The 27,594-nt window shown below is 47.6% G+C and overlaps 1 protein-coding gene across 2 annotated transcripts in view; it reads left to right on the top strand.

The window, feature by feature from the left end:
* Window positions 1-27,594, top strand: part of LOC115470922 (dual specificity protein phosphatase 22-A-like) — a 120,722-nt gene that overhangs the window by 19,010 nt on the left and 74,118 nt on the right. For both annotated transcript variants that reach the window (XM_030204543.1, XM_030204544.1), the window contains one exon: window positions 8,818-8,900. In XM_030204543.1, the coding sequence (XP_030060403.1) occupies window positions 8,818-8,900 (83 nt within the window). The remainder of the gene's footprint in view (window positions 1-8,817; window positions 8,901-27,594) is intronic.

Here is a 27,594-nt window from a genome sequence, read left to right as displayed (position 1 = left end):
GGGTCACTGTCAGGGGGTCCAGGGCCAAATCTACGGGGGCCCAGGCCCCCCTGGCCCCACGTAGCTACGCCACTGGTGTGCAGACCAAAAGTATTAGTATTGTTTAGTTTTCCATGTCATTTATTTATTTATTTTCATTTGGTTTTTGGTTTTGAGTGCACCAAATATGCACACTTGATAACACAGAAAAAAAAACCTCAACAGGGTCGACATTCAAAATGATGTAACCAGCAGAAACGGCTCCTGGCCAGTTCAATCATGTGTTCAGGGCTAATCAGTCATTTTCAACGGCACTTAAGTGGTTAATGCTGCTGAAGATGACTGTTTATTTAACTAACTCAAAATTGGCTATTTTGCAGGTGTTCCGGGGTGGAATCAGCACTTGGCCATTAAATGCTAATATTCAGCACTTAACTGGTCAAGGTGACCACAGAAATAGGACCACTTAAAAGTCACTCCTGTCTTTATGTGGTGCCCCATAACCTGTTAAGTGCTGTAGTCGGCTGCGCAAATCCAGAAATTCAGTGCCGAAGCTCGGACATGGCCCGGCATTGAATTTTCGGGCATAATGGTGGTGGCGATCGGCAAAACTGTGAGCACCACCGGCTGAATATTGACCTCAACCTTTTATTCCTGTCGTTTGAAATCAATTTACATCCCTAAGAGAAAGACATCAAAGCTGCATGTTTCCCAAAGCTGGCATATTCCAATAAAATACCTAGACAACAAAAGTAGAAAAAGTATTTTATTTTGAATTTATTTTTGCAATGACGTTGGTCCTAATCTCTCTTTTCTGCTTTCCTCTGTCTGTTTTCTCCTTATTCTTTCCAGGGTGTGCTGTCCATTTGCCATTTCTCTTCTCTCCTCCTGTCTTTGTTCATTCCTTCTTTACATTGGTCTTTGACATTGATCCTGCCCTTTTAGCTCTTTCCTTCACTACTTTTTTTTTCTGCGTATCCACTCCTTGCCAACCTCCCCCACCCATGATCTCTTCTACATGCTTCCCCCATTCCCAGAATCCCCCTCTATCTCTCTCCTACTCCATAGTCCAGCATCTCCCACCTTCTGTAACATTCTTTCCCAATGATCAAGCATATTTCCTCCCCTTCCCCCTACCTACAGTGCAGCATCTGCCCTCCTCAGTGTGGCAGGAGAGTGACAGCGCGTGCCACAAGCGTTTTCTATATTTATAGCTGAGCTGTGGCTCTTCATGGGATCACAGAAATATGTAGCACATTTTACGATCTCAGTTTCGGGACGTGAGATCATGATAAATGGTGCTTACTGCTGAGCCCTGGCAAAGGAGCTCAGTTTGAGTCTAATTACAGGAAAACACTGGGGCTAGTGCTGTTGCTGTCCTGCCACTGGGCTTCCCTGTGATGCTGTGCTTTCCACGCCTCCCGCTGCTGCCACCCCCTCAGAGCCACTGCTAGTGAATTGCACCCCATTGGAGGGGCCAGAGCCAGATGTGGAGGAGTCTGTGCCCCTCCCCCTCCCCCTCGTGGTTGTGCCCCTGGTATAAATATACTAGAAAGGAGGCTCTGGAACGAGGAGTCATAGGATGAAGGTGGAAAGGTGAAGACGCAGTAGTAATCTAAAGAAATATTTCCTTACAGAAAGGGTGGTGGATGGATGGAGCAGCCTCGTACCATAATGAGATGGTGCCAGCCTGCTTAGACAGAACTGTCGCACTGTTTGAAGTGAATATTTAGAAGTCTTAATGTGTAGCACAAAATTTTACTTGCTGAAGCACAGTGTGCGCTTGTAAAATCACTGTGGCGTACACATGCAGGAAAGTACACACTGCTGATGCACCGCATATCATTTTAAAATTTTTTTATTTATTTATTAGGATTTATTTGCCGCCTTTTTGAAGGAATTCACTCAACTTAACTACTACTACTTAACATTTCTAAAGCGCTACTAGGGTTACGCAGCGCTGTACAATTTAACAAAGAGAGACAGTCCCTGCTTAAAGAGCTTACAATCTAATAGATAAGAGTGAGACAAATATAGGACAATCAAGCCATTGTGACATCACTGATGAGGTTGGCTCTTAGGCATTGGTGGAATGAGGCATTATGACATCACAATCTCAGCTCTGGTTAAATCACTGCTATATGCAATACTACTACTACTACTTAACATTTCTAGAGCGCTACTAGGGTTACGCAGCACTGTACAATTTAACATAGAGGGACGGTCCCTGCTCAAGGAGCTTACAACCTAAGAGACAAGTGAACGGACAGTCCGATAGGGGCGGTCAAATTGGGGCAGTCTGGATTTACTGAACGGTAAGAGTTAGGTGCCGAAGGCAGCATTGAAGAGGTGGGTTTTAAGCAGAGACTTGAAGATGGGCAGGGAGGGGGCTTGGCGTAAGGGCTCAGGAAGGTTGTTCCAAGCATAGGGTGAGGCGAGGCAGAATGAGCGGAGCCTGGAGTTGGCGGTGGTGGAGAAGGGTACAGAGAGGAGGGATCTGTCCTGTGAACGGAGGTTACGGGCGGGGAACATAGGGGGAGATGAGGAAGGAGAGGTAGTGAGGGGCAGCAGACTGAATGCACTCAAGGCAGTCTACAGCAAGAATAAGTCAAACATAAGCAACAGACCATTACAGCAGTAAAAATATTCAAACAACAGTACAAAGTAAGGCATAGAGGGGCATAATTGAACGAAAACGTCTATCTCCATGGGCGTTTATCTCCGAGAACGGGTCTGTGAAGGGGCGGACCGAACCGTATTTTGGAAAAAAATAGACGTCCATGTTTTATTCGACAATTTGTGAGCTGGGCGTTTTTGTTTTACAGTGATAATGGAAAATGAAAGCGCCCAGCTCAAAAACGAATAAATCCAAGGCATTTGTTCGTGGGAGGGGCCAGGAGTCGTAGTGCACTGGTCCCCCTCACATGCCAGGACACCAACCGGGCACCCTAGGGGGCACTTTTACAAAAACAAAAAAAAAGGTAAAAGAGCTCCCAGGTGCATAGCACCCTTCCCTTGTGTGTTGAGCCCCCCAAATCCCCCTCAAAACCCACTGCCCACAAGTCTACACCATTACTATAGCCCTAAGGGGTGAAGGGGGCACCTACATGTGGGTACAGTGGGTTTGGGGGGGTTGGACGACTAAGCATTAAGCAGCACAATTGTAACAGGTGGGGGGGGATGGGCCTGGGTCTATCTGCCTGAAGTCCACTGCACCCCTAACAACTGCTCCAGGGACCTGCATACTGCTGCCAGGGAGGTGGGTATGACATTTGAGGGTGAAAATAAAAAGTTGTGAAACATCATTTTTTATGGTGGGAGGGGGTTAGTGACCACTGGGGGAGTCAGGGGAGGTCATCCCCGATTCCCTCTGGTGGTAATCTGGTCATTTAGGGCACTTTCTGGGGCCTTATTCGTGAAAAAACAGGGTCCAGGAAAAGTGCCCTAAATTCTAGCTACAAACGCATACTTTTTTTCCATTATCGGCGAAAGGCGCCCATCTCATGCCCCAGTCCCGCCTTCACCACGCCTACGACACGCCCCCGTCAACTTGGTACGCTTCCGCGATGGAGTGCAGTTGAAAACGTCCAAGTTCGGCTTTCGATTATACCGCGTTATTCGTTTTTGGGAGATATACGCCTATCTCCCGATTTAGGTCGCAATATAGGCGTTTTTGTCTTTCGATTATAAGCTGGATAGTATGCTACGTTACAATGTCAACACAATACACAATAAAACACGTCAATAGACTGCATAGGGTGTAGGCAAAGGTGGAACATATAGATAAGATAGAGAAACAGGAGTAAGAAAATAAGGGAATGGTTAGAGAGAGTTGGAAATGAGGTCAGAAAGGTGCTTGAACATTATCTTAGCTAGGGCAGGAGTGGAGAAACATGTCCTGCTATATTATGTGCAGCCGGTGTCATTTACTTCTTCCGTTAAAGGCCTGGTTGAAGAGCTTTCACCTGCTTCCTGAAGTAGAGACAGTCTTGTGTTTAAGCGGAGCCTTTTAGGCAGTGCATTCCAGAGTGTGGGGGCTACTCCGGAGCAGGGGCGTATCTGCTTGGGGCCACAGGGGCCTGGGCCCCCGCAGATTTCGCCCTGGACCCCCCTACTGCCGTCAACCCTCCCCCGCCGTCACCTACCCCCGCCGAGGTCTGCTTCCTCCTGCCTGCTGGTGCCTTTTACTTCAGCTGGTGGGGGACCCCAACCCCCGCCAGCCCAGCCGAGGTCTTGTTTAAGTTTTCTTCCTCCTGCTGCGCTGTAAAAGCTGCATCCCTTCCCTTCCAGTTTCGGACATTGTACAGGTGACGGCGACGGCGGGGGGGAGGTGGCGGCGGCGGCTGGGGGGGAGCTATAATGTGCCCCCTCACACTAGCGTAGCCAGACTTTGGCAGGAGGGGGGTCCAGAGCCCAAGGTGAAGGGGCACATTTTAGCCCCCCCCCTGTGCTGCTGACCCCCCCCCCACCATTGCCGACCCCCCCTGCCATTGCTGACCCTCCCCGCTGCCACCACTGCCACCACCTCCAACTTTGACCCCCCCTGCCAACGACCCTCTTGATCCCCCCTCCCGCCGCCAACCCTCCCCCGCCACCGCCTACCTTTGCTAGAGGGGGATCCCAACCCCTGCCAGCTGAGGTCCTCTTCTTCCTTCGTTCTGTTTCTGAGTCTGACGTCTGACATCAGACTCAGAAACAGAATGAAGGAAGAAGAGGACCTCGGCTGGCGGGGGTTAGGGTCCCCTGCCAGCAAAGGTAGGCGACGGCGGGTTGGCGGCGGGAGGGGGGCAGTCGAGAGGGTCGTCGGCAGGGGGGTCCAGGGCCAAATCTACGGGGGCCCAGGCCCCCATGGCCCCACGTAGCTACGCCACTGCTCCGGAGAAGTCTGACTTGCGGGTATCACATCGTGTGGTGTCCTTTGGAGAGGGTGTGGCTAGGGAAACTCTTTGGGAGGATCACGGTGGCTTTGGAGGTGTGTAGATGGAGATCCTGTTCTTCAAGTACTCTGGGCCGTTTCCTTTAAGGGCCTTGAAGGTCAAACAGAGAGTTTTAAAATTTGGCTCTGTATTGTACTGGTAGCCAGTGAAGTTTATGCAAAAATGGTGTGATGTGGTCACGTCGCTTGCAACCTTCTATGAGTCTTGCTGCTGCATTCTGAATCAATTGGAGCTGGTGCAGGCCCTTTGTAGTCACACCAGTGTAGAGCGCATTACAGTAATCCAGTCTTGATGTTATCAGAACCGAGACGAGGCTTGCCTTCTCAACGTAAGGAGACAGGCAGTGTAGTTGTCAGGAGTGATAGAAGCTGCTCTTGAAGGTTGCTTGGGATTTGGGGGATCAGAGTAAGTGTCGAATCAAGCTGTAGTCCAAGGTTCTTGACTTGTGATTTGAGGGGCAGTTGCTATTTCCCAAAAGAGATTTTGATGTCAGGTATGTGCCCACTTGTGTTGGGGATCCAGAGAATTTACATACTTTTCGTTCATACATATCACAAATAAAACTTCTTAAAAGAGCTCTCAGAGTAATTTTAAAATCAGTATTTGACAACAGAACAACCATTCTTAAAGAAATACATCACTGAGGGCCCTGTTTACTAACCGTGTAGGCGCCTATAAGGAAATTGTAGTCACGTACACTGTTAACGTGCATTTAAAAACGTTAACGCACCTATAACGCAGCTGAGTAAACAGGGCCCTAAGTGGCTCCTGTGCTAGTGGAGGAGTGGCCTAGTGGTTAGGGTGGTGGACTTTAGTCCTGGGGAACTGAGTTTGATTCCCACTTCAGGCACAGGCAGCTCCTTGTGACTCTGGGCAAGTCACTTAACCCTCCATTGCCCCATGTAAGCCGCATTGAGCCTGCCATGAGTGGGAAAGCGCAGGGTACAAATGTAACAAAAATAAAATAGATACTATTGGAGATTCTACATGGAATGTTGCTACTATTGGAGATTCTACATGGAATGTTGAGATTCTGTTGCTACTAATGAAGATTCTACATGGAATGTTGCTACTATTGGAGATTCTACATGGAAGTGGTAGCCTTAAAGCTAGGCCATATATTAACATTTCCATGTAGAAGGCTGCGCAGGCTTCTGTTTCTGTGAGTCTGGCAGCGTCAGACTCACAGAAGCAGAAGCCTGCGCGGCCACATTGGTGATCTGCAAGGGCCGACTTCTATATGGAATGTTGCTAGTGGAATAGCAACATTCCATGTAGAATCTCAAATAGTAGCAACAGTGGAGGAGTGGCCTAGTGGTTAGGGTGGTGGACTTTGGTCCTGCGGAACTGAGTTGGATTCCCACTTCAGGCACAGGCAGCTCCTTGTGACTCTGGGCAAGTCACTTAGCCCTCCATTGCCCCATGTAAGCCGCATTGAGCCTGCCATGAGTGGGAAAGCGTGGGGTACAAATATAACAAAAATAAAATAGATACTTTTGGAGATTCTACGTGGAATGTTGCTATTCCACTAGCAACATTCCATGTAGAAGGCTGCGCAGGCTTCTGTTTCTGTGAGTCTGACGTCCTGCACGTACGTGCAGGACGTCAGACTCACAGAAGCAGAAGCCTGCGCGGCTACATTGGTGATCTGCAAGGGCCGACTTCTACATGGAATGTTGCATGGAGGAGTGGCCTAGTGGTTAGGGTGGTGGACTTTGGTCCTGAAGAACTGAGTTTGATTCCCACTTCAGGCACAGGCAGCTCCTTGTGACTCTAGGCAAGTCACTTAACCCTCCATTGCCCCATGTAAGCTGCATTGAGCCTGTCATGAGTGGGAAAGCGCAGGGTACAAATGTAACAAAAAATGGTATACTTTTTATTTTTGTCAAGGGCTATTTTGTTACAACGCTATTTTGTCCAGGTTATTATGTTGGGGTGCCCCGCTATTCGTATGCTAACATGTATACCCTGGAGGAAAGGAGAAACAGGGGTGATATGATACAGACGTTCAAATATTTGAAAGGTATTAATCCGCAAATGAACCTTTTCCGTAGATGGGAAGGCGGTAGAACGAGAGGACATGAAATGAGGTTGAAGGGGGGGGGGGCAGACTCAAGAAAAATGTCAGGAAGTATTTCTTCACGGAGAGAGGGGTGGATGCTTGGAATGCCCTCCCGCGGGAGGTGGTGGAAATGAAAAGGGTAACAGAATTCAAGCACGAGTGGGATAAACATAAAGGAATCCTGTTCAGAAGGAATGGATCCTAAGGAGCTTAGCTGAGATTGGGTGGCAGAGCCGGTGGGGGGAGGTGGGGCTGGTGGCTGGGAGGCGGGGCTAGTGCTGGGCAAGACTTCTACGGTCTGTGCCCTGAAAATGGCAGATACAAATCAAGGTCAGGTATACACAAAAAGTAGCACATATGAGTTTATCTTGTTGGGCAGACTGGATGGACCGTGCAGGTCTTTTTCTGCCGTCATCTACTATGTTACTGTGTAAAAGGTGGATATTCCGTGCTCTGACCAATGACATCAGGAGCTAAGTGAAAACTGAGGGTATGGAGTGCGTGACAAATTATGTGCCGGTGAGCTGTGTTTGGCTTGCAGTCTGTATTTATTCGCCTCTGGTGGGAACCTTTCATTCTAACAAAGTAATAAACAGAAGCACTAATATTATAAATAAGTTTAGAAAAGCCGTGAGGTATCTGAGGAAGCCCAGAGACAAATAATGAGTGGAGTGGAACAGGTAGATGTGAAGCATCTGTTTACACTTTCCAAAAATACTAGGACTAGGGGGCATGCGATGAAGCTACAAAGTAGTAAATTTAAAACGAATCGGAGAAAATTTGTCTTCCCTCAACGTGTAATTAAACTCTGGAATTCGTTGCCAGAGAATGTGGTAAAGGCGGTTAGCTTAGCGGAGTTTAAAAAGGTTTGGACGGCTTCCTAAAGGAAAACTCCATAGACCGTTATTAAATTGGATTTGGGGAAAATCCACTATTTCTGGGATAAGCTGCATAAAATTGTTTTGTACTTTTTGGGGGATCTTGCCAGGTATTTGTGACCTGGATTGGCCACTGATGGCAGGGGCATAGCCAGACAGCCAATTTTGGGTGGGCCTGAGCCCAAAATGGATGGGCACAGAATTCAGCACATCCTGCCCCCCCCCCACTCTCCTAACCACATTCTGCCTCTCTCCCTACCCTCAAACGCAAACTATTAAATACCTGAGCTGGTGGGGATCCGTAAACTGCACCCAGCTGATCACTTCCTCCTCCTCGGGTAGCCGGTGCTCTTCCAAACAGCAGCCGGCAGCACTTGACTTGAGCTGACACCACTGACAGTAGTCCGTACATGCTCAGTGCTTCCGCCTGGTGAAGACTGAGCATGTGCAGAGGGGCCGGTGTGTGGTGCCAGCTCCCGTTTGGAAAGGCATTGGCTGCCTGAGGAGGAACTCTTTAGCTGGTGGGGTTTGGGGATTCCCACCAACCACAGCAAGTGAGCCACAATATTGGGTGGGCCAGAGTACAAATTGGGTGGGCCACAGCCCACCCAGGCCCACCTGTAACTACGCCACTGACTGATGGAAACAGGATGCTGGGCTTGATGGACCTTTGGTCTGTCCCAGTATGGCAACACTTATGTACTTATGTACTTGGGATTCTGAATGGAATCTTGCTACACTTTGAAATTCTGCATGGAATCTTGTTATTCTTTAGAATTCTAGAATCTTGCTACTCTTTGGGGTTCTACATGGAATGTTTCTACTATTTAGGTTTCTGCCAGGTACTTGTGACCTGGATTGGCCACTGTTGGAAACAGGATGCTGGGCTTGATGGACCTTTGGTCTGTCCCAGTATGGCAATACTTATGTACTTTATGTCCCACTGCTTTTCTATTTACAGATTCTGAAGATAAAGCCGGCTTAGCAAGGACTGGAGTCACTCACATTCTGTCTGTACATAACAACGCCACGGCCAAACTGCAGGTGAGTGGGATGGCAAATGTCATTCTGGTGACTTCCAAAGCCACCTGTGCTGCTCATCATTCTGTTTCTCTGTTATATCATGAGCAAAAAAACAGTTTACAGGTTTGAAGTGAATATTCTGTGTGTAGAACAACATTTTACATGCAGAAACGGAAAATAATGTCAGGTAAAGACCTAATGGCCTATTCTGTCTGTCCATCCTTATCATGTACTATCTTCTGTGCTTGCCAGTAGGTGCTAATGAAATGACCCTGACATATACAAGTACAGATTGCTGATTCTTAAGAACATAACTGTTGCCATACTGGGACAGACAGAAGGACCATCAAGCCCAGTATCCTGTTTCCAACAGTGTCCAATCCTGTTCACAAGTACCTGGCAAGATCCCAGAACAGTAAAACAGATTTTATCTGCTTATCTTAGAAATAAGCAGTGGATTTTCCCAAGTCCATCTTAAGAATGGCTAATGGACTTTTCTTTTAGGAAGATAGCCAAACATTTTTTAAACCCAGCTAAGCTAAGTGCCTTTACCACATTCTCTGGCAACGAATTCCAGAGTTTAATTACACATTGAGTGAAGAAATATTTTCTCCAATTTGTTTTTAATTAACTACTTTGTAGCTTCATCGCATGCCCCCTAGTCCTAGTATTTTTGGAAACGGTAAATAAGCGATTCACGTCTACCCATTCAACTCCACTCATTATTTTATAGCCCTCTATCATATCTCCCCTCAGCCGCCTTTTCTCCAAGTTGAAGAGCCCTAGACACTTTAGCTTTTCCTCATAGAGAAGTCGTCCCATCCGCTTTATCATTTTCGTTGCCCTTCTCTGTACCTTTTCTAATTCCACTACATCTTTGTTGAGATTTGGTGACCAGAATTGCACACAATATTCGAGGTGCAGTCACACCATGGAGCAATACAAGACATTATAACATCCTCATTTTGTTTTCCATTCCTTTCCTAATAATACCTAACATTCTATTTGCTTTCTTAGCCTCCACCGCACACTGAGCAAAGGTTTCAATGTATCATCAACGATGACACCTAGATCCCTTTCTTGGTCGGAGACTCCTAATGTGTAACCCTGCATCATGTAGCTATAGTTTGGGTTCCTCTTTCTCACATGCATCACTTTGCACTTGCTGACATTAAACGTCATCTGCCCAGTCTCCCAGTCTTGTAAGGTAATTTTTCACAATCTTCTTTCGATTTAACAACTTTAACATATAGTAACATAGTAAATGACGGCAGATAAAGACCTGAACGGTCCATCCAGTCTGCCCAACAAGATAAACTCATTTTACATGGTATGTGATACTTTATATGTATACCTGAGTTTGATTTGTCCTTGCCATTCTCAGGGCACAGACCGTAGACGTCTGCCCAGCACTGTTCTTGTACTAAGTTCTGAAGCTCACGTCAAAGCCCCTTAAAATTTACACTCCAGCTCATCCCTATCTATTCCATCACGATCAGGGCGTAGACCGTAGAAGTCTGCCCAGAACTGTTCTTGTACTAAAAGTTCTGAAGATTCTGGAATACTAAAGAGTTACAAGATTCAGGAATCCCAGTTAGTAGCAACATTCCATGTAGAACCCGAAAGAGTAACATAGTAACATAGTAAATGACGGCAGATAAAGACCTTAGGGTCCATCCAGTCTGCCCAACAAGATAAACTCATTTTACATGGTATGTGATACTTTATGCTCGAGTTTGATTTGTCCTTGCCTTTCTCAGGGCACAGACCATAGAAGTCTACCCAGCACTGTTCTTGTACTAAGTTCTGGAGCTAACGTCGAAGCCCCTTAAAATTTACACTCCAGACCATCCCTATCTATTCAGTCACGATCAGGGCGTAGACCAAAGAAGTCTGCCCAGCTCCCATTTTATTGTTGATTATTAGACTGGAAAAATCAATATTTTTGGAAGCTTTGCACTGTAATTGAATATTGATTATGTTGCTGATATGATTATTTACTTGTTCATAATTTACTATCCTGCTTCATCTGACGGAGCAGGACTAAGCAGTTCACAGACTAAAACATAAAAGGAAAGGAACTCCAAATAATTAACAGGACAGAGACTCAGTCAATCCATATGAGAGAAAATAGATGAATACAATGCAAAAGAAATTATTGGTATAATTTACGATTGTGGTTACTATGTAATCATAAGCCATTTTGATTCATTGAGAAATATGGCAATACAAATGTTTTAAATAAATGTAAAGATGCAGTTAGAGAGCCGAAAAATGTGGCAGAAAGATTCAGACTTTGTATTGTGTTCCACTAATTCATTTGAAATGACCCTCCATGAGCACCTTAATACATGCCTGTGCACGGTACCCTTTTTGAACTGCAGAAGGAAAGTCTTTGTGGCAAAACGCAAGTATTAAGGCGAGCGCTGGCAGTAAATTGAAGAGATTGCGATCATACTTCGCATACCCTGGCTTTGGAGTGAGGTTCATTCCTGTCGTGGTATGCACAAGATTAATTTATTTGGTCGTGAAGACTCAGTGTTTGGAATATTTTTTTTTTTACTGTTTCAGAGAATGGAAAGAATGCTTTTGGAATCAGGGATTCACTGCTGGCAGAGACTGAGCTGCTTCCGCAATAATGCAAAGTCCAGATCTAGTGTCATGTATGCTCAGTTCTATATATGTTTAGCTACACAGCAGAGCCGGTAGTGGGAGGCGGGGATAGTGCTGGGCAGACTTATACGGTCTGTGCCAGAGCCGGTGGTGGGAGGCGGGACTGGTGGTTGGGAGGCGGGGATAGTGCTGGGCAGACTTATACAGTCTGTGCCAGAGCCGGTGGTGGGAGGCGGGGATAGTGCTGGCCAGACTTATATGGTCTGTGCCAGAGCCGGTGGTGGGAGACAGGGATAGTGCTGGGCAGACTTATACGGTCTGTGCCAGAGCCGGTGGTGGGAGGCGGGGATAGTGCTGGGCAGACTTATACGGTCTGTGCCAGAGCAGGTGGTTGGGAGGCGGGGCTGGTGGCTGGGAGGCGGGGATAGTGCTGGGCAGACTTATACGGTCTGTGCCCTGAAGAGCATAGGTACAAATCAAAGTAGGGTATACACAAAAAGTAGCACACATGAGTTGTCTTGTTGGGCAGACTGGATGGACCGTGCAGGTCTTTTTCTGCCGTCATCTACTATGTTACATCTGACATAAGCCCCTACACCCATCATTTCCTTCCCCTCCAGCTCCAAAAACGAGATCATGAAATGCATCGGTTGGGTTCTAATCCAAGCAGTGCCTCAGGTCTCTCTGTGGATCTGTAAATGAGCAACAATCAGCACCATGGAAATTGTCTCCTGTTTGGGGTAAAAAAAACTATATCGTAAGGTACAGCGCAAGGCCATGTAATGCCTGTTTATGAAGGTGTGATATACCATCCTATGCACTAGAGGGCAGCAGAGCTCCATGCAGAATTCTCTGGATGCCCAAGATTGAGCTAACACTTCAGCCATGCAGCACATCTGTGGGATATTGCTTGCGCTGACCTTTAGCGACTCCTGAGTCATCATGAAACATCATTCCTTGGTAGCCCTATACATAGGCAGATTGAAAAAATTGCTGCAGAGCGGGCACGGAGTGTGTTGGAAAGTCGATACCATGGATCCTGTACTGGGGTCCTTTCATGCATTCTGCTGTACCTCTTAGGGGCTGTAAAATGCCTCTACAGACAGAGCGTCCAGCCTGGTTTGTTTCTAGCACAGTTGGGTGGACTCACATTTTCAGTTACTGGCCCATATCTCAAATGTGGCTCCAGGGTCACTAATGCCCTAGCAGGGCTGTGCCTAGGGTCTCTGGCGCCCCCCTGCAGACTATCAGTTGGCGTGCACGCCCCGATTCCCCGGCACTTTCAATTTACCTCTCTCCGCTTCCGACGTCTGCGCAGCATCAGTGAAAGCGCTGCCTGTCTGACGTCTCTCCACCAGCCTTCCCTTCGCTCATTCATTCCCTCTGTGTCCTGCCTTCTTCTGACGTCATTTCCTTGAGGGCGGGACACAGAGGGAACGAACGAGCGAAGGGAAGGCTGGTGGAGAGACGTCAGACAGGCAGCGCTTTCACTGACGCTGCGCAGATGTCGGAGGCAGAGCGAGGTAAATTTAAAGCGCCGGGGAATCGGGGATGGAGCGGAGGAGTAAGGTTTAAAAAAAATACAACTACGGCGTGGCGCCCTTGAAGGCAGGTGCCCCCCTGTGGTGCTTACCGCACTTACCATGTTGGCACGGCCCTGTGCCCTAGTACGTAATGGAGACTTGGCCTCTGTGTAATGGATTGTGAGTAGTGATTAGCCTGCAGGGGGCACCACTGGTTCCAGTACCAGCATAAGGTATAACCTGTAAGGATTTTTCCAGCTGGCTGCCTACAGGGAAAACCAAAGGAAAAGTGTCTTTCTCTCTGCCAAGCTGACCTGAAGGTGCAGGGCCGTGCCTAGGGTCTCCGGCGCCCCCCTGCAGTTGGCCCCGCCGGCACGCCCCCCCCCGAAAATGATCGCTACACTACCCACCCTCTTCTCCCCAGATCCTTTTCCTTTTTGTTTAAATTTACCTCTCCGGCGCGCGGCAGCGTAGCGTTAGTGAGAAGGAGGCGGCGCTCCCCCGCCCCGACGTGTCTTCTTCCCTTCGCTCAGTGTCCCGCCTTCTTCTGACATCATTTCTGACGTCAGAAGAAGGCGGAACCGAGCGAAGGGAAGAGACTGACACGTCGGGGCGGGGGAGCGCCGCCTCCTCACTAACGCTACGCTGCCACGCGCCGGAGAGGTAAATTTAAACAAAAAAAAAAAAGGACAAGGATCTGGGGAGAAGAGGGCGAGGTAAGCATTGTGCGCGGGGCGCCTCCTGCCATTCTTACCTCGCTTACCGTGTCGGCACGGCCCTGTGAAGGTGTGCAGACCCTTCTTAAGTTAGTGGAATTCAGAGGGCTGGCCAAGACCCAGGACAAGAATAAGGAGGGGTTGAACCAATGGTTTGCCTTTGTATATCAGGTCAGAGCCTCTTTTGAAAGCATTTAAGGTGGCTTTGAAAACCTTTTTTTTTTTTTTTTTTACAAATTATTTCATAGTGTTTTTCTGTGGTACAGAGCAGTTGCACCTGACGGATATACTAGCTGTAGGGCTGCACATTTAACACATTAAAAATGTTAACTCACGTTAACGACAAGTCTGGCTCCCTCATCTGTTGCTCCCTTCGCGGGCTTACCTGAGCTGCAGCGACTAGCTGCTGGGTCCTGGTCAGGGTCAACCCTGCGGGTGTGGGAAGTTGGAGCCACACCTGTGATGTGGAACTAACCACGGAGGTATGAGTCCATGGCACTTCAGGTCCGGGGCAAGGCTGGAGAGGCTCTAAGTAGCCGCATTTGGGCCCAGCAGAGGTGGGCCGCGATTAAAATGAAATGTCTTGTAATGCTTCTTCTTAATTTGTTATGTAAGCCGCATTGAACCTGAGCTTTCTGGGGAAAATGCGGGGTAGAAATGTCATAATAAATTAAAAGAAATAAATTTCTCTCTCTCTCTCCTTATTCCTGCTCCTCTCGGCCCTCCGACCTTGCCTTCAGCGACGCTGCTTCTTCCAGCTGCCCAAAGTCTCTCTCTGTAGTGTCCCGCTGGGAAACAGGAAGTTCTGTCAGAGGAGGCAGGATGCTACTACCGAGGCTTTGGGTGACTGAAAGAACCAGCATACCTTCAACTGAAACGGGGCAGAAGCGGCAGATTTGCCTGAAAAGACATGTGCCCGTTTGTAGAACAGTGCGTAAATATTTCCACACGGAACCTCAAAGAGGGTAGAATGATGGGAGGGACATGGGCGAGTCAGGGGTGTTCCCTTAAGATGGGCATAGTGTTATAGAATAATGAGGATCTTTGCCCAACTTGCATGCTGGGATTTACACCCTGGTTTGTGGGTGTAAATCTTCATGTCCAAAGTTGAGTGCGGATCCTGGTGCTATTCTGTGACGGGTTCCCATCCTGGAAGGCCCTTTATAGAATACCGTTCAGTGACGATTGTAACTCCGAGACTTTTCAGGCTGTCTGAAACAGGAAGGGTGTAGTCTGGGGTGTTTATATTGGTGGGTTTGTTCGTGTGGTATTGGGATGAGAGGATGAGACAGTGTGTTTTTTATGCGTTGAGTTTTAGTTGAAATGCATCTGCCCATGTTCATGATTTGGAGGCTGAGTTTGATTTCGTTTGTGATTTCTGTTAGATCGTGTTTGAACAGGATGTATATCGTGACATCATCTGCGTAGATGTAAGGGTTAAGGCCTTGATTGGATAGGGATTTGGCTAGTGGGGGGGGGTCATCATTTGCCTACATGATCTTTGCCTAAATCCGGACATGTATGTGTGTGGGGGAGGGTTGGTGTATAGGGCCCTTGTGAATGGGAGTCTTTTGTAACATTCAAGTCAGTTTGCACAATTTTCCCGAATGAGTCTCTTGTGTTTATTCTTTCAGTTTATCTGAAATCACTTTACAGCTGGGGGAATGTGGGGTTTTGTAAGAACTGCAATCTCAGGAGAGTTTCCTTCCTGCTTCTGTATTTCTTTTGACTCCCTGGGCTCAGTGATCCGGTTGCCACACAGACCTGACTGTGCAGGGATTTAGCTGAGTAGCTTCCACTCGTGGAGGTGCTGTGCTCTACAGAAATATGAGAGAGGAGACCTCACCCACCCCACTTTCATATCCTGCAGCCTGGTGCATCTTGGTTTCTTTAATAAACTGAGTAGCCGAGCCCCTGCCAGGCCTTGCTCACCCTGTCCTTGTAGTTAATGAAGGTTAGGGTTACCATATGTCCGGATTTACCCGGACATGTCCTCTTTTTGAGGACAAGTCCGGGCAACCGGGTGGGTTTTGCCAATCTGCCCGTTTGTCCGGATTTCTGGACAAACGGGCAGGCTTGGTGGGCTGATATAGCGAAACACACGTGGTGTAGAGTCTGGGGTACATCGCATGACTGAAAGAAGATTTGGTACAGGAGAAAGGACTCAAAAGGACTGATTGGGTTCCTGTTTGAAATTTCTGGAACCGAGGAGGAGTGGCGAGAGATGGACTTTGTCTAAGGCAGTGACAAATGATGAAAAAAACTGCGCACAAGTCTTAGGATAAGTGCAGTATCGGAGCTTTATGAATTTTAACAAGCTCCTGGTCGGGAGTTACGGGTATTTCGAGCAGGTAGATTGCACATTTATTAGCAGTGGCGTACCAAGGGGGTGGGGGCGGTCCGCCCGGGTGCACGCCACTGGGGGGTGCCGTGGCGCGTGCCTGTGGGCTCCGAGTTTGCTAACTTCCCTCGTTCGCTACAGCTCCCTCTGCCCCGGAACAGGTTACTTCCTGTTCCGGGGCAGAGGGAGCTGCAGCGAACGAGGGAAGTTAGCGAAGTCGTAGCCCACAGGCGCGCGCCGCAGCATCCCCCCCCCAGCAGCGTGCACCCGGGGGGGGTTGTCATTTTGCCCAGGGGGGTGTAATTTCGCAGGAGGGGGAGCGCGCTGCACCCGGGGGGGGGGGGGGCGCATCGGCGATCCACCCCAGGTGCAATCCAAGCTAGGAACGCCACTGTGTATTAGTGAGTCTACTCTGGTAGTGCTATAATAAGATGTGTGAGTGTGTATGAGAATGCATGAATGAAGTACTTATTAAAACAGTTTTTGTGAGTAAATTAAGGACAAATAATAATAAAGAATTTTCTTGAATACAACTGACAGAGTGATTCATACTGTTAGTATATTGGGACAGTATAGTAAAATAGTTAAATTAATGATACAGCTAACCCTTATGGCTTACCCCAAGCTGTCATACAGTGTTCCATCTTGACTAGACAGTTACAATAATTTCTTCCCTACTTAATAAGAATTCTTCTAATTGTTTAGGATCAAAAAATTGAAATTGCTTAGATGGGTATAATATATCCTGCAGCCTGGTGCAGGAGTGGCCTAGTGGTTAGGGTGGTGGACTTTGGTCCTGAGGAACTGAGTTCAATTCCCACTTCAGGCACAGGCAGCTCCTTGTGACTCTGGGCAAGTCACTTAACCCTCCATTGCCCCATGTAAGCTGCATTGAGCCTGCCATGAGTGGGAACGCGCAGGGTACAAATGTAACAAAAATAAAATAGATACTATTGGAGATTCTACATGGAATGTTGCTACCATTGGAGATTCTACATGGAATGTTGCTATTCCACTAGCAACATTCCATGTAGAAGGCTGCGCAGGCTTCTGCTTCTGTGAGTCTGACGTCCTGCACGTACGTGCAGGACGTCAGACTCACAGAAACAGAAGCCTGCGCGGCCACATTGGTGATCTGCAAGGGCTGACTTCTACATGGAATGTTGCTAGTGTAATAGCAACATTCCATGTAGAATCTCCAATATAGCAACATTCCATGTAGAACTCGGCCCTTGCAGATCACCAATGTGGCCGCGCAGGCTTCTGTTTCTGTGAGTCTGACGTCCTGCACGTACGTGCAGGACGTCAGACTCACAGAAGCAGAAGCCTGCGCAGCCTTCTACATGGAATGTTGCTAGGAACCCACACTGGCGCTCCCAGTCCGCTGCCAACCACCCGTAACCCAGACCCAGCCAGACTGTTCTGCTGCGCGTGAGCCGGCTGCCTGCCAGAGACTTGCAGCAGCCGTGCTGCAGCGCTCCCTGGCCCTGCTCGCCCAGTCGCCGCTCCGGACTGTACCTCTCCTCCTGAGTGAGTCCGCAACTCTGACCCCCTGGGCCACGTGTCGTGATGGTCGAGACGTGTGCTGCGTGCGTGAGCGCAGTAGACTGTCTGCAGCAGAGCAGTAGATCCGTCCTGCTCGGTCCTCCTGAGTGACAGACAGTCCTGGTCTGCCACCGATGATGCGGCCCACCCCCGCGACAACGTCCTTCTTCAAGGGCAGGCCGCGAGTGACGGGCAGAGAGAGTTGAGAGTGTTCCAGTTCCAGCTTGAGTTTCCAGCCGCAGCCAGTCAGAGACAGAGTGACAGACAGAGTCGGAGTCTTCTTGAGTCAGAGAGTTGTGGTATATATTTTAAAACTATTTTAATACCTTGGTGGTCTATATGTTTTTATATTGTACATTATATTTTACACATCACTTTATTTTATTGTGTATCTTTTCATTTCATTTTTATTTTATTGCATATATCTGTATTATTTTTGCTTATCAATGGGGTGGAGCTAGGGCGGGGGCGGGGCCCCACCAAATTGGTCTGAACAGGGCCCCGCACTTGGTAAGACTGGCCCTGTCTGGATAGATCAGGGTAAATTCTTATTTTTGAACCCAAAAATATAGAGTCCAAATGTCTCAAGGAAAGTTTTAAGCTGCATCTCTATCTCTGGAATTCATTTCCGGAGAACGTGGTGAAGACGGTTAGCTTCACAGAGTTTAAAAAGGGGTTAGACGGTTTCCTAAAGGGCAAGTCCATAAACCACTACTAAATGGACTTGGGAAAAATCCACAATTCCAGGAATAACATGTATAGAACGTTTGTACGTTTGGGAAGCTCGCCAGGTGCCCTTGGCCTGGATTGGCCGCTGTCGTGGACAGGATGCTGGGCTCGATGGACCCTTGGTCTTTTCCCAGTGTGGCATTACTTATGTACTTATGTCCTCTACTTGTCTCACTTTTATTACATAGAGCAGTGATTTAACCTATTGTGATGTCATAGTGGCTCATTCCACCAATAAGAGCCAACCTCATTAGTGATGTCACAATGGCTTGATTGTATAGAATGTTTGTACGTTTGGGAAGCTCGCCAGGTGCCCTTGGCCTGGATTGGCCGCTGTCGTGGACAGGATGCTGGGCTCGATGGACCCTTGGTCTTTTCCCAGTGTGGCATTACTTATGTACTTATGTCCTCTACTTGTCTCACTTTTATTACATAGAGCAGTGATTTAACCTATTGTGATGTCATAGTGGCTCATTCCACCAATAAGAGCCAACCTCATTAGTGATGTCACAATGGCTTGATTGTATAGAATGTTTGTACGTTTGGGAAGCTCGCCAGGTGCCCTTGGCCTGGATTGGCCGCTGTCGTGGACAGGATGCTGGGCTCGATGGACCCTTGGTCTTTTCCCAGTGTGGCATTACTTATGTGCATTTCCAGAGCAAAAGAGACCACCATAGTCATTCTCTGAGTTATGACCTCTAGTGAGGATTCCAAAAAGGATGTGAGGTTCATTACTTCACCTGCCTGGGGTTGTAAATTACCTGATACCGTTTTAGCATTACTTTGTAAATAATACGCCCGGGTTATAGGTGGTAGTGACTCCTCAGTCATACCTAGGATTTCAACTAAATATTTTTTAACCATTTGTATCGGTGTAATTAAAGGTGATGTAGGAAAGTTTATCGGTCTCAAATTAAGCCTCCTGGATTGGTTCTCTAAATATTCCAAGCGTCTGCAAGTAAAATTTCTTTTTCATAAAGTAGTTTTGGGCCACAAGTTCCAATTTTTGAGTTCTTTCACCAAGTAGTTTCACTTCAGAAGCCTGTTGTGTACCTAATCTGTGTCTGAGTAAGAGCAGCCTCAGATAAAGCCTTAATTACATGAGTATTTTTAGTTATCAAAGTTTGTAAGGAAGATTGCATAGTAAAGGTCAAGTCCCAGGTCAAGTCACTACCGCTGGCTTTTCCATTTTCGCCAAAGAAAAGTCAGGAGGAGGGGTTTTAACAGCCTGTTCCAATGAACTCACTCTCTGTGAAGAAAGTGCAGGTGTAAACGTCGCCAATGGATCCTCAGGTCTGCTTGCATTTGACTTTCCCTTCAGCATAGGCAAGTTCCCCCACCTGTTCGCTCCGTTCCCCATTCATAGGATGAGCTACAGGACTTGCCTCCGAATCTCCTCTTCCTGGTTGGGGAGGAGTCGCACGTTCGACGGGGCTCAAGGAGACCCCATCTACACCGTTAGCACTCGCCAAGACGCTTGCTTCGACTGCGGGGGTAGAAGCCGTCCTGGGACCAGACAAAACTCCAAACTGTTCCAAAGTCATCTGTTGGAGCTGGTAAGGCCCGGTAGGGGTGGAGGGAATCTCCCTAACTTTGCCTCTTCTCTTCCCCATTTCGGCGGAGAAAGAGGAACCCTCTGCAACAGCGTTTGCCTCGGAAACGGAGCGCGTCTGGTGCTCTGTCTCGGACCGCATCCATCTTGGATCCTCCAACAGAAGTCTCCTTTCATTCTGCCTGGAGAGTGAACAGTGCAGGGATCTTTCCACTCCCACCCCCAACAGACTGTATCCAGAGAGCAGGTACAGCATAAGTACATAAGTATTGCCATACTGGGACAGACCAAAGGTCCATCACGCCCAGCATCCTGTTTCTAGCAGTGGCCAATCCAGGTCACAAATACCTCGCAAGATCCCGAAAAGTACAAAACATTTTATGCTGTGTATCCCAGAAATAAGCAGAGGAGTTTCCCCAAGTCCATTTTAATAATGGTCTATGGACTTTTCCTTTAGGAAGCCGTCCAAACCTTTTTAAAACCCCGCTAAGCTAACCGCCTTTACCGCATTCTCTGGCAACGAATTCCAGAGTTTAATTACACGTCGAGTGAAGAAACATTTTCTCTGATTCGTTTTAAATTTACTACCTTGTAGCATCATTGCGTGCTCCCTAGTCCTAGTATTTTTGGAAAGAGTAAACAAACGATTCACGTTCCACTCCACTCATTATTTTATAGACCTCCATCATATCTTCCCTCAGACGTCTTTTCTCCAAGCTGAAGAGCCCAAGCCACAGGAAACAGGAGGACACAGAGGCCCCGATGCTGAAAACTCGGTGCTGTTCCAAATAGCGCAGGAAAAGCGCAGAAGAACAATGCCCTAATGCTCAATGCTAATGAGATGCAAAAATAGGCACAATCATAGTGTTGGGCATTAGGGAGGTTTTATTTTAATTTTTTAATTTATTTATTAAATCTTTAACAATTTCACGAGTACAACACTTGTTCTATGAAATACAGCCAGGAAATTCTCGACAATAAAGAAAATTACTATCACATCTACTAAAATAACAATGTTCTGAGGACACTGACGTCAGTAAAGCCAAGCCCTGACTTCCTTCAGAAAGGTTCGAAGGTTCGTGGTGGTGAAGCCACCAAAATCGCTCCGGGCCCCACCCTTGAGGGCGGAGCAATGGCAGAACAACGAAGGGGTTGGCAGGGAGGGAGGCAGGGAGGCGGTGGGAAATCGCTACGGGCCCCGCTGTCGAGGGCGGAGCAATGGCAGAACAACGAAGGGGTTGGCAGGGAGGGAGGCAGGGAGGCGGTGGGAAATCGCTCCGGCCCCGCCCTCGAGGGCGGAGCAATGGCAGAACAATGAAGGGGTTGGCAGGGAGGGAGGCGGGGGGGGGGGGGAAATCGCTCCGGGCCCCGCCCTCACGTCAAACGTCATGACGTTGGGGGCGGAGCAATGGCAGAACAACGAAGGGGTTGGCCAGGGAGGGAGGGAGGGAGGGGTGTTGGCCACGAAAACCTTGCTAGCGCCCGTTTCATTTGCTCTGAAAGGGGCCTCTTTTACTAGTACTCATATAATTTGAATTGGCTTCCTTAGACCACTAATCATGGGGGGGGGGGGGGTGCATTAACATACGAAGAAAAATATGGGAGTACTTAAAAGAACATATTACAATTACAAGGCCATATGATATTGCTCTGTTTCTTTTATATCTAACATTATTTAAGCCTTTTCAAATCTATAAAAGCTTTTAATTGGTCAGGAGTGTAAAATATATATTTAGTTCCTCCAAATCGGATCAAACATTTACATGGGTATGCTAAGAAGACTATACCACCAAGTTCCCTAACTTCTTTTCTCAAATTCAAAAAAACTTTTCTCCTTTCTCGTGTTGCTCTTGTGACATCTGGATAAATCCAGCTCTTTTCAGAACCGAAAAGTTCTTCAGAATGTTTAAAATAGATTCTCCAGGTGGCATTCAAATCTTGTTCAAAAACGAAAGAGACCAACAATGTCTTCAAATCCTTGCTTAAAGCTCACCTCTATCAATGCTGCTTTCGGAACCTAACCTCACCCCAATCTGTCTGACCTATCAGATTAACTGTACATTTGTCTTTTAGATTGTAAGCTCTTCGAGCAGGGACTGTCCTTCCATGTTAAATTGTACAGCGCTGCGTAACCCTAGTAGTGCTTTAGAAATGTCAAGTAGTAGTAGTAGTATTACATAGAGCAGTGATTTAACCAGAGCTGAGATTGTGATGTCATAATGCCTCATTCCACCAATGCCTAAGAGCCAACCTCATCAGTGATGTCACAATGGCTCGACTGTCCTATACTTGGCCCACTTCCCCCCTTAGTGTGAAGAGTTTCAGTCTCTGGTATCCAGAGCTGAGATTGTGATGTCATAATGCCTCATTCCACCAATGCCTAAGAGCCAACCTCATCAGTGATGTCACAATGGCTTGATTGTCCTATATTTGTCTCACTCTTATCTATTAGATTGTAAGCTCTTCGAGCAGGGACTGTCCTTCCATGTTAAATTGTACAGCGCTGCGTAACCCTAGTAGTGCTTTAGAAATGTCAAGTAGTAGTAGCAATGTGGCTCTCTCGGGTGCATTTTCTATTCATTGTTCTAGAATAGCCGATATATTGTTCAAATCAATGTCATTTTTTCCCTCTCTTTCCTCAATTTCCCCAACTTGTTTTCCAGTTCTTTTAGGAATAGCATCATGAAAGGATTTTTAAAATTTCTACTACTACTTATCATTTCTATAGCGCTACCGGACGTACGCAGCGCGTCACACTTGAACATGGAGAGACAGTCCCTGCTCAATAGAGCTTACAATCTAATTATGACAGACAGACAGGACAAGTAAGGGATAAGGGTTAGGACAGACAGGACATATCAGGGATAGGGGACAGTTGAAGGTTTAGGTTTAGGAGTTAAAAGCAGCATCGAAGAGGTGGGTTTTTAGCCTAGATTTGAAGATGGCCAGAGATGAGGCTTGGCGTTCCGGCTCAGGAAGTTTATTCCAGGCATACGGTGCAGCAAGATGGAAGGAACGGAGTCTGGAGTTAGCGGTGGAGGAGAAGGGTGCAGCTAAGAGAGATTTACCCAGTGAACGGAGTTCCCAGGGAGGAGCGTAGGGAGAGATGAGAGTGGAGAGGTACTGAGGAGCTGCAGAGTGAATGCATTTGTAAGTCAGTAAGAGGAGTTTGAACTGAATGCGGAAACGGATAGGGAGCCAATGAAGTGACTTGAAGAGAGGGCTAATATGAGCATAACGACACTGGCGGAATATTAGTCGTGCAGCAGAATTTTGAACAGATTGAAGAGGAGAGAGATGGCTAAGTGGGAGACCTGTGAGAAGCAAGTTGCAATAGTCTAAGCGGGGGGTGATAAGAGTGTGGATGAGGGTTCTGGCTGCATACTCAGAAAGGAAAGGGCGAATTTTTGTGATGTTATAGAGGAAGAACCGACAGGTTTTAGCAGTAAGAGGAGTAAGCTGTGATCGAGTGTGTCAAAAGCAGCAGATAGATCAAGAAGGTTGAGGATAGAATAAAGCCCTTTGGATCTGGCCTGGAGCAGGTCGTTGGAGACTTTAGTAAGCGCCGTTTCGGTTGAATTTCCTGTAAATATCTTTTAAATAAATCCAAAGGTAACTGTCCCGGTATTTTGGGGAAATTCAGAAGACGGAGATTCAATCTTCTATTATAATTTTCAATCTGTTCTATTCTTCTATGCAAAACTGCTTTATCTTTGGTCATTGCTGAATTAAGTTCTTGCAAATGTTTTATATCTGTTTGAATCGAATTAAACTTAGTAGAGAAATCTTCTTTCACCACTTCAACATTTTTGACCAGTTCCTCAAATTTAATGAATAAAGCTAGAGGAGTGTGGTAGCCGTGTTAGTCCACTCTTAAGGTTATCAATAGAAATCAAACAAAATAAAACATGGAAAAGAAAATAAGATGATACCTTTTTTATTGGACATAACTTAATAATAAAGCTGAAACCTCACCTGAGGATTTTTGTAATGTGGTTCAACTTTAACCAGATTTCCCCAAGGCTCACCTGCGCTGTTGTTTCTGAGGCTCGGATCGATTCTCGGGCCTCTTCCAGCATTTTCTTACGCAGCGGTAGACCCTTGCCTGTAGGATCAGTTACCACACTTATGGTGGGTTGGATACTCACTTCTACCGATGCTTTTAGTGCTGGACAAGGAGGAATGTTAGATTCTGAGGGAGGCGATAATGATGTTTCCAAGCCCAGCTGGGGCTCCGCTCCTCCGGTAGCCTCTGCAGTGGGAACTGCGACCCTCGTTTCACTCGAGGAACTCCCGGTGAGAAAGCGGTCCAAACTTTGCTGGTTTAACAAAGGGGTCGAGGTAGGCGGGGGAACAGACCTCACCAAACCTTTTCTTTTTGAATGAGGCATAGTATTTTTGAAAATACAAGGTTCCTCCAGCTAAGCAGAGACACAGCGTTTCAGCTCACCATGTCAGCGCCATCTTGACACACCCTCTCCGCCCTGGCATTAGGGAGTTTGGCGGGAAGATTGTGCTTGGTAAGTGCTCAGAAGAGTCCGTGATAAATGTGGCTCCTGTGCGCCCGTGACTGGTAAAACCCGAACATGAATCACACATTGGCGTTTTCTGTGGCCTAAATATGAGCATTTATGATTTTTTTTTTTTTAGCTTGGACGGTTATATTTAGACACAGAAAATAGTGAAATGCCCAGTGAAAGCCAATGTTTGCTTTCACTGGGCATTTTTAATTTTTTTTTTTTTTTTTAGCATGGCCACTTTAAATTAAGACGCAGGAAACAAGACGCTTTCGCTTGGGTCTGCTGTTTCTCACGACCAGCGCTCAAGGGCTGGCACGAGCTTCCTTCTGCTTCCAAAAGCAAATCAAAACCGGCAGATTTTGCAGAAAGAATCACGAGAGGAGCGCGAGAATCATGAGAAATCCTCTCTTCCGACAGCCTAATGCCTGCTCCAACTTGGCGTTATTTTTTTGCAGCTCTTTCGGGCGCTTTTTCTGAGCATCGGGGAGGAATACAAAATGACCTCATTTACATGAGCTTGACTACATTTGCTTCCTGGTGTGCTCATTGTTTCCCGCGCTAGACACCTCTGAACGTTCAGCGAAGGTAAATGCGTGCACTAGAACGGGGCTATTCTGGCCTCTAGCGCCCATGGTTATTGATTTGTTTATTCCACATTCTTCTTATACTGCAGAGGGCCTGGCATAGGCTTCAAAACGGTTTACAAATGGTAATTTAAAAAGGAGGGGGAAAGAGATGGCTGGAGATGGGCAAGGGGAAGGGAGGGAAATGAGAACAAGGACAGCTAAAGAGTTGGTGGACACGGGGAGATTATCTAAGGGAGAAAGCGGCAGTGACGAGCTGAGTTTTTAGTGCTGGTTTGAAGGTGGAGAGATGGTCAGTTGGTCACAGATGCAGTGTGGAAGCTCGTTCCAGAGCCGGAGGCCCAAATAACTGAAGGCAGAGTCGCGGGTGTTACTCAGGTGGAGATAGTGTGAGAAGATTATTGTCAGCCAATCTGAGACAGTGGAGGGAAGAGTAGGGAATGAGTAATTTATTGAGAGAGAGAGGGGCAGAAGGTGATCTGGATGTGTAAACCAATAGTAATCTTCTAAACTTTATGCGTGCGGAGATGGGAAGCCAGTGTTCAGACAGTAGGGGGGGGGGGGTGACATGATCAAAACATTATGGAGAAGCTTGACTGCCGTCGATTGAATTTTGAGCATTGGGGCCAGAGGGTTCTTAAGGATCCTTTCCTTCCATTTCACATCCTTTTGCTGTGTTCATATTTGCTAAGACACTCCTTGAAAGAACAAAGGGTGTTTCATGATGGGTTTTTTTTGCAATAGGATCCTCCATTGCCTACCGTGTTCTCCTTTGCGAGTCAAAAATCAAAGACACTCAGCCAGTGGCGTAGCCAAGGGTGGGCCTAGGTGGGCCCAGGCCCACCCAGTAGCAGCACACTTATGATGTGGCTGGCAGAGATTCCCAAGTCCCACCAGCTGAAAACTCCCACAATTGTTCCTCCTGCATACCTTGTAAATAGCAGATCTTCGCCTGCAGCAAGCAGTGACTGATACATACTGCTCGCACCGTCCCCACAGCCTTCCCTCTGACGTACTCCCGCCTATGCGGAAACAGGAAGTTGCATCACTGGGAAGGCTGTGGGAACAACATGAGCAGTGTGCATTAATTGCTGCTCGCCACTGGTGAAAATCTGCTATTTAAAAGATGTGAGAGAGGGGGGATGTTTGAGAGACCATATGGCATGCAGGAGAGACCAAATCACCTGTGGAATGGGGCGGGATTCTTCTGCCCACCCATCTTGGGCCCAGGCCCACCCAAAATTGGGTGTCTGGCTACGCCCCTGCACATCATGAGATAGAAATGTGAGATCTCCAGAGAGCTACTACCAGCATGCTTTATGGACATCTCTTCCTAGGAGCCCTACATGCTAAGGATCAGTGGAGTAGCCACAGGTGGGCCCTGACTCAGGCCCACCCAACAGTAGCACACATAGGAGCCAACTTTTCAAAATGATTGGGGGTGCTGAATTTTTTTTTTAACAGGTGGTGCATTCCCTCGTCCCCCCTCCCTCCCTCCATCCCCATCCCCCTCCCTCCACGTTCCAGGGTCCCCCCCCACAGTTCCAGGGTCCTTCCCTCCTCCCTCCCTCCCAGTTCCAGGGTCCCCCCTCCCTCAGAGTTCCAGGCCCCCTCCCTCCGAATTTTAAAAGTCATCTATCTTACCTTGTCAGGGTTAGGAGGGCAGCAGTGGTAAAAGGCATGCAGGCTCAGCTCGGTGCTTAGTTGTTTTCCCTTCTCTCAGCTCTGGTCCCGCCCTTGCAGGAACAGGAAATGAGGGCGGGACCAGAGCTGAGAGAGAGAGAAGGGCCGAGCCTGCATGCCTTTTACCGCTGCTGCTGCCCTAAACCCGACAAGGTAAAATAGACGACTTTTAAAATTTGGAGGGAGGGGGCCTGGAACTTGATGGGAGGAGGGAGGGAGGGAATGAACTTCCGGTGGGCGAATGAACTTCCGGTGGGTGAAATATTGGGGGTGCTCGAGCACCCACGGAGTCGGCGCCTATGGTAGCACACATTTAGTGGTAGCTGGTGGGGATCCCAAGCTCCGTCAACTGAAGGCTTCCCCCTGATGGTAACGATACCGGCACCTGCACATGCTCTTCTGCATACTGCCAATGTGGAAAGAAGCGTTTTCCCGCCAACTGAGATATTTTTTGTGGTGGTAGGGGGAGGGGAAACACTTGGTGCCCACCAGTTCTTGCCTAGGCCCACCCAAAATCTGTTTTCTGGCTACGCCCCTGCCAAGGATCACATATGGTATGCTCCTTCCGTGTTAGGGACCTCTCATACCAAGAGTGTATGTTAAGAGCACATCATGCTAGGTACCTGGAATACTAAGAGCCCATGACCCCTTTTTCCGTTCCCAGTTTGCGTATCTGACTTCCAAGACATTCATAGATTTAGTCAAGTCCCTTACTGGGATGAATCTGTTCACAGCCCAAGCTTCTTGTCAGATGTCTGGTGTGTACCACAAGAGGTGTCATGTGGGGAACAGGAAAGAAGCAGCTGGTTAAGGAAAGACCTACAAAACCTCCTGCTGGCTGCTTGTGTACAACAGGTTGTCGCCAGGAACAACGGAAACAGGAAGAAAGGAACCTCAGCACTCAGGACT

This window comes from Microcaecilia unicolor, chromosome 5, assembly GCF_901765095.1.
Source record: "Microcaecilia unicolor chromosome 5, aMicUni1.1, whole genome shotgun sequence".
NCBI classification, from domain to species: Eukaryota; Metazoa; Chordata; class Amphibia; order Gymnophiona; family Siphonopidae; genus Microcaecilia; species Microcaecilia unicolor.
The sequence above is the reverse complement of the archived record's forward strand: the minus strand, read 5'-3'. Positions and strand labels throughout refer to the sequence as shown.